General features: G+C 40.6%; 1 protein-coding gene and 1 non-coding gene across 2 annotated transcripts; both read right to left on the bottom strand.

Annotated features, from left to right (window-relative positions):
- Nucleotides 1-418: 418 nt before the first annotated feature.
- On the bottom strand, nt 419-17,643 carry plbd1a (phospholipase B domain containing 1a). The gene is made up of 11 exons (XM_074655416.1): nt 17,424-17,643; nt 16,285-16,507; nt 15,842-15,925; nt 10,069-10,210; nt 9,205-9,345; nt 6,929-7,073; nt 6,565-6,765; nt 3,381-3,521; nt 3,107-3,292; nt 1,440-1,546; nt 419-1,328 (listed from the first exon to the last, which is right to left on the bottom strand). The coding sequence occupies exons 1-11, from the start codon at nt 17,491-17,493 to the stop codon at nt 1,152-1,154; spliced, it is 1,617 nt and encodes a 538-aa protein (XP_074511517.1). The 5' UTR covers nt 17,494-17,643; the 3' UTR covers nt 419-1,151.
- Nucleotides 17,644-17,804: 161 nt separating this feature from the next.
- Nucleotides 17,805-17,877, bottom strand: trnar-ccu (transfer RNA arginine (anticodon CCU)). The gene has a single exon. It is a non-coding gene; the product is annotated as a tRNA-Arg (tRNA).
- Between the last annotated feature and the right edge of the window lie 379 nt (nt 17,878-18,256).

The raw sequence follows: 18,256 nt of genomic DNA on the forward strand, positions 1-18,256 counted from the left end.
GCCGACAATAACGTTAATATTGCCGTTGCTTAGCAACGGTGTTCTCACGACTTTACCACTTGAACGCCAAACATATTGTGTACATGACTTCCCATGTTGTAAACACAAGCTCACCAGTTTCATTTGAAGGCACCATATGTCCGCACCAGATTTCAAGACTTTAGACCAATCAGAACAAAAGTTGTTTTCCCTGATCATACTAAATACAGTAGTTGGGCTCAAATGGGTTGATAGGTGAGATGAGCAATAAACAAACATAATAGAAATATATTCATGGCTCCTACAACAAGTATTCATAAACTACATACTAATATTTGTCTTACTATCATATCATAAGGCAGCTGTGGGTCTCATAGCATCTCATTATCTCTGTGACTTCTTGTTACTGACAGCAGCAATGATCATTTGTAAGACTGTGTTGGTACCACTGTAAAACTTTAATAAAAAATTAACACATGAAATGATGGCATGATACAGATGTGCAGTATTACACATAACATTAAATAAGAAACAAAGGCTTATACAAACATTTAAACCTGAGATATTTTTTCATTTTGCACAGCATAAGAAATAGGCGCACATAAATCACAGTACTAGAGAAGATCAACAGCCCTGAGTATGACATTGCACTGATTGTTTCATTTACCTCTGAAATTATAGTGTTTGCATGCATGAAGACATTCAAGCATTAAAAAAAGATTTAAAAAATGACCACTGATTTAGTGCATTGATTCTGCGTTTCAAAAAATCATTAAGTTAGTCTCAGTGTTCAAGGCACAAATGGTTGCAGGTATATACTGATCTCTACTGTAATCCCAAAGTAAATAATACATACACACGTTAAAATACTGATTTAAAATCTGATTGGCAGTTTGACATCTTGCATTTTATCACGTAGAAGGAGGTATTGTTACTCATAAAATGTAAAACCTCAAAAGAAAGCATTTGTTTGTATCGCTGGGATTGAGATCCAAAAACACACCTGCGATTACCGCTTATCACCAAAGAGAACCAAATGGAGATCTGTCAGATTGAAACTTTAAAGCAATAATTAAACTCAAAATCATCCGTGTGTAAACGGATGTGTGAACCACAAAACAAATGACTCATGACTCATTACTCTGAAAGCATCAGGCAGACAGAATCCCACCTCATGGCTTGAAGAGAAGAGGCTGCATCCGGACGAAGGTGAAGTTGTAGTACTGCGGCAGACCCTGGTGGCTGATGTTGCTGAATTTATCCCAAATGAACGGCGGGAGTCCGTCCTGTGTCGTTGGCCCGTTTACCGCCTCCGCACGGAAGTCCCCAGCCATGTGGAAATCTGTCACCTGGACGGAGAACAACGCAGGAACCAGAGAAAATGTCAGCTAAAAGGCCTTTGGTTTTACAAGTGACCTCTATTACTATTATGCAAGATCACTGTGGTGACAGGGCACTACCTTAGTGTCATAGCAACCTCCTGGTGTAGGGCTCTCTGCCCACAGGTCGCAACGGCAGCAGATGGTCTTGCAGGGGTCACCCTTGGAGTATGGATCCTTCTTGTAGTCTGAAAAGAAACAACAATGGTAACATTAATCATGTGGACACTGGTAGATATACAAGTCATCTTCTGGGCTAAGTTAATCTTTATTTAACCACTTACACTCCTTGAGGGCGCCGATTTTACTTTTTTCCGAGGTTGTAGAAGGCTCAGTTTTAGAGCTAGAGTGAAGGTACTGGTATCATATGAAACTACAACACCTACCTAAGGAATCCATTAGTACCAACTTCATGCTAGCATGTCGGGAAGAACGGTAAATAACGCTATGAAGTTACGCTAAATTTTGGCGAGGAAAAGCTTGAATGACGATTTTCAAAGGGGTCCCTCAAGATAGGTGAATGAAAATGGGTTCTATGGGTACCCACAAGTCTCCCCTTTACAGACATGATAATCACATGCAGTGTGGGGCAAAAACATGCAGTTGTTTGAATGCAGTATAAATGTGTTTTATTTTTTGCCAATTCTAAAATGGTGTGTTTGAACATTTCTGCATACTGGGGTCCCTAAACAATCTTGGAATTACATAAATTGGGTATCACTGTAAAGCTGAGACTCTCGTGGATCCAATGAACCCAATTGTATTCATGTGTGATGATGTTAGTCCCCATAGGAGCCATTTCACTGTAGTGAGACCCTTTTTTAAAACTTGACTTCACTGTATAAAATGACCTGTGGTGACCTTTAGGATAATCACAGCTTCATGAAACTTTACAGCCAAAAACTAGAGACCTAAAGCATTCAGAGGATGGATGACTTTCCTAGGTAGATTGACAATAAGGGGGTTTATGAGCAGTTTCTAGAACACAAATTCTCGCCATCCAATCGCCAAAAAACACAATTCTTGCAGAAATCTCCAAATGTCAAAAGCTTTTGATCCCAAATCACAGCATGGCTTTTTATATGATGTTCCTCAAGGCCCTGGTGTCTTAATGTGATATTTTGGAGGGATTATTGATCATTTTCTATCAATTCTCAAGTGGTAAAAAATGGTTAAATTTAGCACCAAATCTGTGTAACAAATGGTATCAACCCCAAAATTGCAGCAACATAATAGAGCATAGGAATGACCATCATCTATTTGTATCATAATGTTCTAAGCCCTTATACACTATTTATTTTAATTAATTAATTATTTTTTTTATTTATTTCTGATTTATGACTAGAGCAACTTGCCACACAGTGCTGAGCTGCATCTCAAATTAATCTTCAGATTTCCAGCTTTCAGATGATGTACACCACTTCTATGAGACATCTACTGTTGACCTGCTATCTCCCCCTAAAGACCCCCTGTACTGCCTTAAAACAGACAAAAATGGGTCTATGAAAAAGGAGTGGAGAGTGGAAAAGGTTAAAATGTGGGACCAACATTAATATGAGTATTATTTGAGATCTACCGTTTAGTGATATGCAAAGTAAAGACTCATGATTACCTGGTGAAGCTAGGTCAATCAGTTAACAAAGATGTCACTTAGGTTCTCTTATGAAAAAGTAAGAAATGCAGGTTCCAGTTGATATGGAGAACCAGCTGAATGTGAGTCAGAAACAAAACGAGATGGAGCCACACACCATTAAACCTCATGATGTGCTTCAAGGAATCCAGGTCCTTGACATCGGCCTGGTCGCGGCGGAAGATCTTGGCTCTGGGACAGAGGTCGTAAGAGAAGTCTTCTCCGTGCTCTTCCCACATTTTTCCATAACCGCTCAGCGTGTAGATCTTCTGGTGGAAGGGAATGTTGTAGGACGGCCAGTAACCTGTGGTGAACGGAGGCAGCGGGAAAGAGAAACTCTACAAATGTCCAAATGAAACAAATACTGTAGAAAACAGGAGATCTGTTGTTACCTCTGCGCAGAGCCTGCGTCTGGTCAGAGTACTCCACCAGCCCGGGGATCTGCTCCACCACAGTCAGAGCGCCGTCATCAACACTCTGGCCCAGCTTCACTTTGCTCCTGTCCAACACCATGTACTGGTTGTTGTAGGTACCTACACAAGCAGAGCCAGAAATATCGTCTTTTCTATTCCATGCATGCTAATGTAGCCTCGAGCACAGATGAGGAGCGGGCAGCAGAGGTCTGGGGCCTCATTACAGAAAAATATCCAAACTGCTAGTCCTATCTTAAGTTTCAAAGATAGGAAAAATCCTGTCTTTCTATTACAGAAGCAATTCCTAAACTCATGGCAGTGTCCTATCCTATCTCAGACCTCCTATCTTAACTTAAGAAATCCGAACTATGAGTGTAAGTTTGATCTTCAGTCGGTACTTGTCATGTCATGCCTGTATCTTTGATTCAAATATACCAGTAAACTACTCGAGATGGACAAGCTATAATATCAACAGCTCTCACTTGTCACTGGCTTGCTAGCTTGCTACTATGGACAAAGAAAAGATGAATGATCCATACGACCACTGGCAGAGCCCTCGTAGGGCCTCTCCAGAGCTGGACGTAGCCATAATTGACAATTTCCCGGGAGACTCCCGTTTTTCATTGCCCTCTCCTGGTTTCCTCCCGAGGTCACAATTCTCCCACATTTCTCCCGATTTATGGCAATTTATCACACCTTTTTTTCCTTTTCGTTATTTCAGCATATTTCTGGCACTGTACAACGTGTATAAGCAATAAGCCCTACTGGTTTTACCCGGACGGCAATAGAGCTACACCAAATGACTTTTCCCTGCGGTGGAGAGTTGCTTGCGACACCGCAGCATGGTTTGGCTGACATGTCCTTCTGTCTGTCTGTCTGTCTCCATCTCCACTGTTTTATTAAACGGGACAGTGCCGCTGCCGCACTGCTGTACTCACACGCACCTCTACACACAACAAACAGCGATATCCGTCTGAGAATAACTAATAATAATTGATGTTGAATATGAATCATGTTTTTTATTCCTTATCTCATGGGCTATTTGGGAATTTATACTTTATTATTACATACTTATAAAAAAAAGAAAAGCATTCGAATACTGATTTGGAGGTTGATGACCATGGCGACGGTCGAAGCTTCGAAGCATTTGGGTCAGCCCTACAGCAAAGCAGTCGTGGTGTGGCGCAAGCTATTGGAAATAACGGGTTTCAGAGTGCAGTGGTGTCGTTGTCGCGTTGTGTCTGAAAGAGCCTCTCAAAGAAATTCTCAAAAAATGAATGAATGAGAGCTGATGAATATTAGCCTAGTTTATAACAGAGATTCGCCAGAGGGACAGTTTTCTTTCCTGAGAATTAAGAGTAAAATTAAAAGTAGGCCTGTTTAAAATAGAAATACTATTGCAGCGTACTTATTATTTTGTTATTTTCATTCTTTAAAAGTCACCAGAATGCAGGAAACGAAGTCTATGAAACTCAAATTCTCAAGGTTAGCAAGTATGGACGTAGCACGTAGAACAAATTCAAAATGAATCGTCACGGCAGCCGGAAAATTTAAAGCAGCATCATACGGTTTGAGTAGCCTTTCAATCATTATATTACCATATATACCATCTTCATTGTCACTGGCATACAGACTGAACAACAGTGCTGCTGCCATTTCTGGCACTTCTTTTGAATTTAGGACATGGTCTATGCCGTCCTAATTTAGGGATTTCCCAAGGTAGGAATCCTAAATTAGGACGGTTCTGTAATAGATAAATTCCTGTCCTAAGATAAGATAGGATTTTGTCTTGAATGCGGTTAGGAAACATGTTTCTGAAATACCAATAATGTCATCCTGAAATCATCCTGAGATAAGATAGGCTTTCAGACTTTCAGCTTCTGTAACGACGCCCCAGGTGAGCTCACTTCTTTCTAACTCCACATCCTCAGATGTTTTTTCAAACTTGTAGTCTCCAGACTAGAGCTGTCGATAATAACACACGACGCAAATTTGTTTTAATGCCACTAATTTTCTTTAACACATTAACGCAATTTGCGTTTTTTTCAGGATGTAACGGGCTCAGTTAGAAAGAGTGAAGATACTGGTGTCATGTGAAACTAGACAACCTAAGGCATCCATTGATACCAACCATGTCATACTAGCTTGTCGTGAAGGAGATTAAATAATGCTCCAAACTTACGCTAAATTTTGGCAAGGAAAAACTGGCATAGCCATTTTGAAAGGGGTCCCCTTGACCTCTGACCTCAAGATATGTGAATGAAAATGGGTTCTATGGGTACCCACGAGTCTCCCCTTTACAGACATGTCCACTTTATGATAATCGCATGCAGTTTGGGGCAAGTCATAGTCAAGTCAGCACACTGACACACTGACAGCTGTTGTTACCTGTTGGGCTGCAGTTTGCCATGTTATGATTTGAGCATATTTGATATGCTAAATGCAGTACCTGTGAGGGTTTCTGGACAATATTTGTCATTGTTTTGTGTTGTTAATTGATTTCCAATAATAACATATATTTATGTATTAGCATAAAGCAAGCATATTTGCCCACTCCCATGTTGATTAGAGTGTTAAATATTTGAGAAATCTCCCTTTAAGCTACATTTTGAACGGATAAACAAATGTGCGATTAATTGTGATTAAATATTTTAATCGATTGACAGCCCTACTTCAGACACAACCGATGCTGACTCAAGTGACATCACTTAAGGATCTTTATCAGATTACACGCAGCTCCCTCTGGAGACACAAAAGGCTTTCTACAACTGTTTTTCACATATGCGGTAGTTCTCCTTGAGACCTGTAAACAGACTTTGTCTGCCTGTAAATTAGGTGGAGTTCCCCTTTAAGTATCAGGTCTAAGCAAGTTGATTTTAATTTTGTGCTAAAAGAAATGTATTCCAACGGCTGCCTGGAAGGTCAAATGAATGAATAACAGATCTAATACACTGGTATGCTTTGGGAAACTAAAGGTTGGTAGTAGTGTAAGTATATATTAATTTCATTCAGTTTTATTGATTTGCTTTGAATAAAATGGTCTTTAATTAACTGTTATTGACCTATTGCTTTATGTTATACTTGTATGTCTCATCATGTTACTGCCATCTTTTAAAATAATTTGTAACTATGCTTAGTGCTATACAAATATAAAATCACTCACCAGAGTTGTACATGGAGAAGGTTTTGGCCCACTCTTCTCCGGTATGTGCCAAACTGTGAGCCAGCCTGACCCTCTGCCACGACAGCAGGCTGTTGGGAGTGATTGTGTCAAAAAGGGAGGTGTTGAAGACATTGTTGGTGGTCTGTGTCATCATCAGACCACTGCCCAAGAGGTAGAAGTCATCCAGAGACACGAGGAAACCTGAAGACGAAGATTAACCTGAGAGCGTTTCTGACAATCTTCACAAACAAGCCACGGTTGTGTGGAAAACTGTGATTACAAATCGCTACCATTTCACTGCTGTCCTTATTATCTTTGAAGAATTCTTGTTTCGGAGAACTCCTGGGGCCTACATACGACATACCAGGGTAGCTGCTGAAGGACAGTTTCCCAGTGGCCGTGTGGGGCTCAGTGATGCGGAAGTCCCAGTGTTTGTAGATCCGCATTGTGGCAGCGTAAGTGTACCAGCTGGAGTGGGCAAACAGGAGGTTCTCAAAACCTGGCAGGATCTGAGGGGAAGGGGGGCGGTCAGAAAACAGAGAAGTGGAGTCAGACTCAACAGTCGATCGATACGGCATTCCTGTGTCAGCAGAAATGACTGGAATTTGTGTCAATGTGAATCAGATTTTGAATACCTCAGCGCCATACTTCATTATCTTATCTTTAAGCTCTTTTGCCCCATGGACTGTTTGGTGATTACCAATGTTTAGCAAAACACACACAATATCAGGCTCTCAGTTACAGGGATATGTGAATAAAACCATAGAAAAGACATGTGGATTTTTCTATTTCACATATGTCGAACACCATAAAAAATGTCATCTTGGATTTCAGTGTAAGGGTCACCTTGCAAAACCTGGTACACAATGTAAATGTGGCAGTGCTTCACTATGTAGTAAATATGTTTGATGTAATTTTGAAGCCACTTAAGGAAAAAAAATAAGGATATCGTTAATTTGTTAAGTAAGGGACAATGTACAGCGAGCCGGTCATTGTTGTGAAATAAACCCCGACAGGTCTTGCATCAACCTGAAGGGGTTTATTTCACAACAATGATCCGCTAGCTGTACATTATCCTGCTTTTTACACGGCTACTTACTTAAGAAATCAATAATTTGACGCAAAAACGGCCTGCCATAGTCCGACATCAGAACTGCGCCCATAGCAACGATCTGTTATACATAGCAACGGTCTGCTATAAAAAAATAACAGACCGTCGAACGCATTGATTGACCAATCAGAATCGAGTATTCAACAAAGCTGTGTAATAATTAATACAAATTAATTGTAATTCAAGAAATTTCACAATTTCTGCAAAACACAGACATGGCACAAACAATAGGAACAATGAAGAAAGTAAGTACAACAAGTACAAGTAAGTTAATGGCAGAATAATAAATAGCAAAACACAAGTAAGATGTGATTATAAGTAAAACACTGAGCAATAGTGCACATGAGGGTACAATATGTCTGCTGTTAGTGTTAGTAAATATATGTTATGACAGAGGGATCTTTCTTTCATACTAAGATCCTTTTTCTTACCCCACAATATATACATTTTCACCAACACAAGTGAGCGTGGGACTAATTAGTTAATGTAGTAAATTAAATTTACACTAATACAAGACTGCGTCTCTGGGAACACTAAGCCCTGTATTCCTGGTGTGGTGGTGGTCATAAAGGAGGAATTAGCACTTTTTATAGACCAAATTCTTCACTGTTACAAAGACATAGCTTTTTAAGGGCGTTTTTCACAAGCCACAGTGCATTTGGTTAGTCCGAATCAGAGTGAAATTGACACGTTTGGTTTGTTTTCTATTTCCACTGGTTTGGTTTCACAATGCAAAGACCAAATAAAAAAAAAATTTAAAATTGGCTGAGGGGCGTGTACTAAGGAGCAAATTTATCTTTTTCATCTCGGGCGCTGCCACTTCTCTGCAGGGAATCACAGACTTTGATATATTGCTGTTGAAGTGTTTTCCCCTTTGACTCGGCACTGACCTACTGCACACAAATCCTCTCTCCTTTAGTTTCAAATTACTTACAAACGTCACTATTTTTGTGGACTTTATTTAGGATATTCTGTATGTTCTCTTCGGACTTCTGCAGAAGTCCAGTTCAGTCCTCTCCCTCTCATGTTAACCTGTCGTTTACCTGTGTCCATCTCAACAAATGTAGTACAGGCAGCCTGCGTTTTGGTTCGCTTGGAAACGGTCCGAGAACACCTCTCGCATGCGGTCTCGGACCAGATGTTTTGGTCCACACCAGAGTAAAATTACTGCGTTCACAACTGCCCAAACAAACCACAACAGGGGTTGAACCACACTGGAGTTCAATTAAAACGGATTAAATGATGGCTTGTGAAAGCACCCATAAAAGAGAACGGGGAGCTCTGTATTTTTTAAATAAGTATGCAGGATGAAAAAATTCAAGAAATTAATTTTTCATTGGTTTTCTCATTTAGCACACATTACGTACATCATCTGATTACAGCTGATGTTTTACTGATTTTGGACAACACATTTTGTACACAGGGGCTTTAAGGAACACCCTTATGTAACATTGTCTTCTGTGTTGCTGTGTGCAATCCTTATGTAGAGTATGTAATACATCTTACTGGAACATGTTTTGACGTCTGACCTTGATGAGAGCAGAGCAGTGTCCCATTCCCGGACGTTTGAAGTTTCTGAGCGGAGGGTTGGAGGTGGGGACCAAGGCTGGGATCAGATCTAGCAGGTCTCCCACTGCATTCAGGAACTGGACGGCAAACAGGGACAGCGGCTATGGGAAGGACACCAGATAAACAGCTGTTAGTCAGCAAATGAAAATTAAACACGGACATCTCCCAGACCGGACAACGCAGTGTTAGCGATCTGTCAATCACAAGGTAGCCACGCCCTAAAGCATCCCCTGCTTTATGGTCTATTTGACTCTAAATGGGACCATAATTTACTAAATGAACATCATGCTGTATTGAAGAAGACTTGAAACTAGCGATTGAGACCATAAACTCATGTTTACAATGTTTACTGAGGTAATAAATCAAGTGAGAAGTAGCGTCATTTTCTCATAGACTTCTATACAATCAGACTTCTTTTTGCAACCAGAGGAGTCGCCCCCTGCTGGCTATTAGAAAGAATGCAAGTTTAAGGCACTTCAGCATTGGCTTCACTTTTCAGACCCTGGAGTTGCCCACTGGAGCAGATCCATTCATTTATATAATGATTTATTTTATTTTTTTTAATTACGGCACTTTGATGTTTATCTTTACATGTATATACAGTATACTCTAGAAACCTGAATTTGAACGGTTGCAGTTGTTTATTCTGTATTTTCCCCACTGATTTATACTTTTGATGTATTTGTTTTTTCATTGTTTTGTGGGATATCTCTTCTCAACTGTTGTAGAGAAAAGATATCCCACAGGGCTTCTATGCATGTAAAGCGCCTGTATAAACAAGAGTTAAAATGCAATGATAAGATAATGTTATGTGGCCTTCATACCTTTTTCCCTTGTTTCTTGGCCCAGTGTGCGACTCCTGCTTGCAGTCCATCCATCTGAGCCACGATGAAGCCTACGTGTTTCCACAGAGGATCAGAGCTCTTGTTCAGTTTCACCTGCTCTCTGGTCCACGAGTCCTGCTTCCTACAAGCCCAAGAGAGACATTTCAAGTTTACCGCTGTCATTATTCATTATAATTATTTACTGTAAAACACTTAAGAGTAAAGAGACATAACTGAGCTCATGATCAAAAGCTCTGCAGACGTGTAGTCCAACAGATACATCTAAGTATAACGCAAGGAACTTCTGTTTGTCTGTCTGTCTGTTCCTCTGTGTGTTATTTGCATATCTCAAGAACCCCTCATCCGTTCAATTTCCCACTTGGCGGGTGTATTGCTCAGAACCCCAAGGGAGTGAAGTGTTGAATGCGGTGCAATTTGGCCTGATGGTGGCGCTATAACAATGAACTTTACATTTTGGCCTGTAACTTTTGAACCGTAAGTCTTTTTTTTCCAGGTTTTTGTGGGAACAGACAAATCTATCCATATAAGCCACGCCCATCCGCGTCTAGATTGATTTTCCAACATTTTGAATTGTGTCCAAATTTTGAGCAATCGTCACCAAATTTGGTACAGAACATCTCTGGACCAAGCCGGGAAAAGTTACTTTTTTGGATGTTTGATGTTCCACACAGTTTTGCTACAGCTGGCCCTCAGAGTAAGCTCAAATGCTGTGGGCAGGGCTTATATTACAAAAAATGTCATATCTCCTGAACACTTTGCGCTATTGCGACCACATTTGGTGGACATGTGTAGATATGATGTCTGAGTGACCATGACAAATTTGGTGCCATTTGGCCAATAAGTGGCACTGCAGCCAGCAGTATATATGACTGCCCTTCACATATCTCGAGAACGTTCATCCAATCAACTTCACACTAGGCGGGTACAGGACCCTGGATCTCGATCTGATGCCCTGGATAATCTCAACTCTCCACACAGCAGGGTAAGAACCAAAAGCAACTCTGAAGGTAAAAGGCTACAAGGAAAGCTAACAACTGGGCCTCAAACTCAAACTCTGATTGTGGGTGATGCTGCTGTTAAAGATGTGAAAAGCATGTGGAGTAAAGACATCAAAGTACTCTGTTTTCCCAAAGATATGGTCTCTGATCTGGCAGAAAGAATCCTGGATATTGTGACTGCACACCCAAATGTGAAAAATGTGGTATTGCACATTGGGTCGAATGATGTTGTGAAACAACAGTCTGAAGAGCTGAAACGGGACTTTACTGGTCTGCTAAACACGATCAGCTCTGTGAATGCTCAGGTGTTTATCAGTGGACCCCTGCCGCCAATCAGAAGAGGAGTCGAGAGATTCAGCAGATTGCTGGGACTGAACACATGGCTTTCAACAGCATGCAAATCCCACTCAGTGCATTTTATTGACAATTTTAACTTTTTTTGGGACCGCAGACATCTCTTCAAGGCAGATGGACTCTGCCTAAACAAGTCAGGAGTAAAATTGTTCAACTCCAACAAATTCTACTTCCTGCGTCATTCATCTGTTCCCTCTGCCAAGGACGCGAGACAAGAGGAATCACCACTGGACGAAGACACAACACAATGTGCCAGGGGACCTCAAGGAGAATCATTTCACCCCCCACCACAAGCCAGCCCTGGGATACAGCAGAGACAAGAGGAGGCGTCCTCCTCCTCGCTTGTCACCCTTTCTCCCTCCTCCCCCCTCTTGGAGTTCACTGACCACATGAAGGAGCTGGTCAATGCTGGAACTAAACTTACTCCCCGCCCTACACCCATTTTCTCTCCCATGATCCCCCCACGAGGTCGACCTCGAACAACTTTGGCACTATCTCCACAAACACGACACCCACCACCTCCATCCCCTCCACAATGGAATCAGCCTCTGTCTCCGCAGCCTGATAAGGATGTTCCTTTACAAAATGTTGCAAGCACAGATTGATATGTGCTGGGTCCAAGCTTCAAGGCTAATGATACATGTGACTGTTTCCAGGATAAGCTGGGGCCCTGTGTGATGAGAGCTTCTTCTATCTCAGTTCTAATAAGTAGTAGAAAAAGAATGGTGAATCTGCAAAGAAACAGGAAGATTTTTACTGATTGTGCTAATTTATCAAATTTAGCATTGATTCCTTGCCAGCCAAACCATGTCCCAAAAAATAATAATAATGCTTCTAGCACATTAAAGCTAGCCCTGTTAAATGTCAGGTCTTTGGCAGGAAAAAGTTTTTTAATCAATGATTTTATTATTGAGCACAAGCTTGATTTTATGTTTTTAACTGAAACTTGGTTAGACCAAAATAACAGTGCAGCTGTTCTTATCGAGTCAACTCCTCCCAACTTTAGTTTTATGAGCGAAGCTAGAATGCATAAGAAAGGAGGTGGAGTTGCCTTATTGTTTAATGATTCTCTCCAATGCAAACAGATATCTTATGGACATTTTGCTTCTTTTGAATATGTCGCTCTTCAGCTGAACTCCTCTTCTCGAGCTTTGTTTCTCAATATCTACAGGCCACCTAAATACTGTGCAAACTTTTTTGATGATTTTACTGAACTGCTGTCTGTAATTTCTGTAGACTTTGACTGTGTAGTCATTGTTGGTGATTTTAACATCCATGTTGACAACCAACAGGACAGAGGGGCCAAAGAACTGTGTCAGGCTCTTGATAACTATGGAATGAGTCAGCATGTGACAGAGCCCACACACAATAGGGGACACACTTTGGACTTAATCATATCAAAGGGCCTGAAAATTCCAAGGTTGTAGTGATGGATGTTGCTCTGTCTGATCATTCCTGTGTATTCTTTGAGAGTACTCTTCCTGTGCACAGAAATGATAAGACAGAGGTAATCACAAAAAGGTATATCACTGAAAATACCAGTGATCAATTTGTTCAGGCTTTCTCTTCCACACCCACCCTCCCCTGGACCTCGGTCAATGAGCTTGTAGATAATTTCAATTCTAAAATGACAAATGTTATTGATACCATTGCACCCACCACGGTGAAGATTGTCTCTGGTAAGAAAAAATCTCCATGGAGAAATACCATGTTGGTAAGAAATGAAAAAAGAGTGTCGAAAAGCTGAACGCCAGTGGCGGAAAACAAATCTACAAGTTCATTATGACATCTATAAAGAGAGACTTTGCATTTATAATTCAGAACTGAAAAATGCAAGGCGGTCCTTCTTCTCTGACATCATCACCAAAAACAATAACAATGCACGTGCCCTGTTTGCTACTGTCGACAGGCTAACAAACCCTCCTGTATCAGTAGCCTCTGAACTTTTATCCTCCAGGGCCTGCAATGAATTTGCTTCCTTTTTTACAGAAAAAATTCACAAAATCAGGCAAGCAGTCACTTCCTCCATAGCAGGTACAGGATGTTTGTTTCCCCTGCGTCCACTTAAACCTGGCGCAAATACCATGACACAGTTTTATCCAATAAATCAGACATACCTGGAGGAAATCATACAACATCTAAAATCCTCCTCATGCTGCCTTGACATTCTGCCAACAAGCCTTTTCAAAAAAGTATCAGATTGTATGGTCTCAGAGCTTTTACAGATTGTTAATGCATCTCTTGTTTCAGGAGTCTTCCCACAGGCCCTGAAAACTGCTGTCATCAAACCACTCCTCAAAAAGAACAATCTGGACTCATCAGTAGTAAATAATTATAGACCGATATCAAATCTTCCATTCTTGTCTAAAATAATTGAAAAAACAGTTTTTCAAAAATTAAATAGCTTTCTGGCACTAAACAACTCTTTTGATGTCTTCCAGTCAGGTTTTCGACGAAACCACAGCACTGAGACTGCTCTTGTTAAGGTCTTCAATGACATCCGATTGAACACAGACAGTGGTAGAACTACGGTTTTAGTTTTACTGGATCTCAGTGCTGCATTCGACACGGTTGACCATAATATATTACTAGACCGACTGGAAAACTGGGTGGGTATTTCTGGCATAGCACTCAGCTGGTTTAAATCCTACCTAAAAGACAGGGACTTCTTTGTGTCTATAGGTAATTGTAAATCTGAGCTGAACAAAATCACATGCGGAGTTCCCCAAGGCTCCATCTTGGGGCCTCTTTTGTTTAACATCTACATGCTCCCACTGGGTCAGATTTTTGAGAACAACAAAATAAATTACCATAACTATGCAGACGACACACAAATTTACATAACTCTATCACCAGGAGACTACAGTCCAATACAAGCACTGAGTGAGTGCATTGAACAAGTCAATAATTGGATGTGACAGAATTTTCTTCAGCTGAACAAAGACAAAACTGAGGTCGTAGTTTTTGGAGCCAAAAAAGAAAGATTAAAGGTTAGTGCTCACCTACAATCTGTGATGTTAAAAAGCTCAGACCAAGCCAGAAACCTTGGTGTAGTCATGGACTCAGACCTGAGCTTTAACAGCCATATTAAGACAATTACAAAGACAGCCTTCTATCACCTGAAGAATATAAGAAGAATTAGAGGACTGATGTCTCAGCAGGATTTGGAAAAACTAGTCCATGCATTTATCTTCAGCCGACTTGACTACTGTAACGGCGTCTTTACCGGTCTTCCTAAAAAATCTATCAGACAGCTGCAGCTGATTCAGAACGCTGCTGCTAGAGTCCTCACTAAGACCAAGAAAGTGGATCACATCAGTCCAGTTCTGAAGTCTCTACACTGGCTGCCTGTCTCTCAGAGAATTGATTTCAAAATACTGCTGCTGGTTTACAAAGCACTAAATGGTTTAGGGCCAAAATACATTTCTGATCTTCTGCTGTGTTATGAACCATCCAGACCTCTCAGGTCATCTGGATCAGGTCTGCTTAGTGTCCCCAGAGTCAGAACTAAACATGCAGAAGCAACATTCAGTTTTTATGCACCAAATATCTGGAACAAGCTCCCAGAAACCTGCAGGACCGCTCCAACTCTCACTTCTTTTAAAACAAAGCTTAAAACTTTCCTGTTTGGTGGTGCCTTTTATTCTGACACTGCACTATAACTTCTACTCTTTTGAGTTTTATGCAATTTTAGTTTCTATCCTAGCTTTTATTTTTAGCTTGTTTTTATTTTCTAATTTATAATGTTTTAATGTTTTTATGTTTTTATAACTGTTTTAATTATTTCTTAATGTTCTTTTGCATTTTGTCGCAATGTTCTTGAATGTTTCTGTAAAGCACTTTGAATTGCCCTGTTGTTGAAATGTGCTATACAAATAAAGCTGCCTTGCCTTGCCTTGCCTTACAAGCAGCCATACCGCGGTTCTCGACAACGCTGCAAGCAGCACTCCTGGGGGCCAAGCATTCAGCCTGTTCCGGACGGGCACACGCTCCTAACGGGCACTGCACTAGTGTTAATAAACTGACTTGAACTGAGGAATCGTTTATGGAAAGAAACATGATCCTGTTGGGCCACTCAAAGCCTTTCAAACATTGCACCCTCAAAAAAATCTCAAGTTATCATTCAGAAATTCTAACTTCAAACAATAATATTGTCTCTGTTCTCCTCTTCCTGATGAATTTTACAATTTAATCATTGTCAGGAGTGGACTACATTAAACTCTGGTCAAGAGCAGCCCAGTGCCATTACAGAAAGAGCTTCAATATTTGGCCACAGTATGAGCTAAACTGAACAACTCTGAGAAGAGGATATGAGAGGCGATGACATTTGTGATTATGTATGAGACTGCGGTGCTGCTGCTGTGGTTTTAATTTTTCAAAAGAAAAGGGAAGAGACTCACGCCATGAAACTCTGAACCGGGCCGAGGATCTTTGGGTCGTGGATCAGCTGCGGATACATGTTGGCGTAGTTGTCCATCATCTGCCTGAGGAAGAAGAGCATGTATGAATGCTAAATGAATGTAATCAGAATAACAAAAAAAACACAGTATTCATAATGTTAAAGCAAAGTGTTTGATAATGGTTGGTGATGTTGTGATTGTTTTATATTCTCCTTATGATTTTGTATTTTTACTGCATCATGAGGGAGGCCGGAATGTGGGTCAATTATTTCTGAATTATTACAGAAGGTGTCAAAGGTCAAAGCTGGAATTTTCTTACATCCAGACTCACATTCTGACCAGCCAATCACCATTTGATTATGTGTAATGTATGTAATGTACCTTGTATAATGTTAGGGACTCTATAGGAACAGCGAGCATGGCAGCACATTCATGACACTTACTGGGCAGTGAGGAAGCCTTCGAGGTAGCCGGCCAGGAAGAAAGTCACCTCATCAGTTTCAGGTGTCTTCCCGTACCCGGCACGGATCTCTAGGATGCTCCAGCCTGTGCTGGACAGGGTATCGTTCAGATACCCGTATGCATCCCCCTCCGTCTCCAGCACCCCTTCCTTCAGCAGGACGATCTTGTGTTGGGGGTCCCAGTACACCGTGGCTGCCGTCATCTCTGAGAAGAAAGCAGTAAGAGGACATAAACACAACAATATGGCTACAAGGTCTGCCTCACAACAGTCATAGAGACCGATGGCTGTAAAACACAATAAAGTAGGGGACATTAGCCTCCTAGAATACAAGAGTGAAGTCATCTGTGCAGTAAATCTAACAATCGACTAATCTTTTTTAAGCATATGCTGGCATATAGCCTACTGGCAGTATATTGGTGCATCTACAGGCTGCTGTGCATTGCATTTTTTTCAATGTTTTTTAGCTTGAGTGACAGATGACATCTACTACAGGGTCACTAGACTAGATAGATAGTAACTTTATTAATCCCGATGGAAATTCAAGTTTCCAGCATCACAGTTCCATAGTGCAAAACATGTTAGTAAAAAGGCAGTAAAAAAGTTAGTAGTGCAAAGTACAAAGTATAAAAAAAAATACCAGATATAAAAATACAAGGAGATGAAGAAAACTGTTAAAAGTGAATATAGTGCAGGGTAACAGCTGTGATACAGGATTATTAACTAGACTAGATGTCCCATTCACTATAAATATCCCACGCCTGCATGTCTGAATTTCTTCTTTCTTGTCTTTATTAATAAAGCCCCTATATTTGCTTATGATAAAATAATTGATCTGTTGATATAACCGAAAATGAAAGTTAAAACTAAAACATTTCAGTGGCAGGAGCCCTCTTGAGTTTGGGGATTACCCTGCATCCCTGCATCCTGTATAGTATACAGTATAGGTAAAGAAATCATATCCTATTCAATTCAAGCGGTCAAATCACAACAGTTGACAGAGAGTGTCAGTTAAAGTAATAAAAAAGTTACAGCCAACCACTACTTGCTAAATACTGAAAAATAAAGCCATTAGATCCTTTAACAACCACCCGTGATTTCACATAAACTCGGCCTACTTACTGTCAGCAGAGGCGAAGGTCGTAGCCACAATGAATAAAAGACACACAAACAGACTCTGTACTGAAAGCATGGCTGTGTAAATGCTGTTAAAAGCTAAACTAACTGCAGAATAGAGACGTGGATCGGTCGAAAGCGCTCCAGGCGAGGAGGAAATCAGATATATATGGCGGAGGGAGTGAATCAGAGGAGTCAACCAGACTGTCAACAGAGCGGAGCGTTTCCTGATTGGCTGCAGTCCGCAGGGAATGGAAACAAGATATGTACGCTTTGAGAGGGAACTATTTAACACTAGGTGGCATTAGCAACAGCAATAAGGCAGAACCATGTGAGCCTAATATAGTATTTTTCCATTTTAGGTTCACAATAAGGGGTAAAATATTTCACCCCAGATGGGACTCGAACCCACAATCCCTGGCTTAGGAGGCCAGTGCCTTATCCATTAGGCCACTGGGGCTATGTGGCACATCCTCCATATCATGTGGGTATTTATACATGAATAAACGTCACAGGTGTCACATGAACAAGCACATAATATTTAACATTTAAAGAAAAACAACAAATAAACGTCAGTCGAAAAAAAGACAATAGATTGCTACAGGATTGAGTCTTAAAACCGGGAAATGACTCAGCATTTTAGCACTTCCGGTTCCCTCGTCTGGAAGTTAATGTTTTTTTTAATTGGTTTTTAGTTAGATGCCTGAAATAAGGTCTGTGGTTTACACAAGCTTAAGCGATTTCAACATTTTGTTCTACGATATAAAGTACATCAGTAAATATCCCATTCGTGAATATTGAAGCTTTTATATGTTTAAAAAAGACGGTTGCTAACAAGT

Source organism: Sebastes fasciatus, chromosome 13, assembly GCF_043250625.1.
Source record: "Sebastes fasciatus isolate fSebFas1 chromosome 13, fSebFas1.pri, whole genome shotgun sequence".
NCBI lineage: Eukaryota > Metazoa > Chordata > Actinopteri > Perciformes > Sebastidae > Sebastes > Sebastes fasciatus.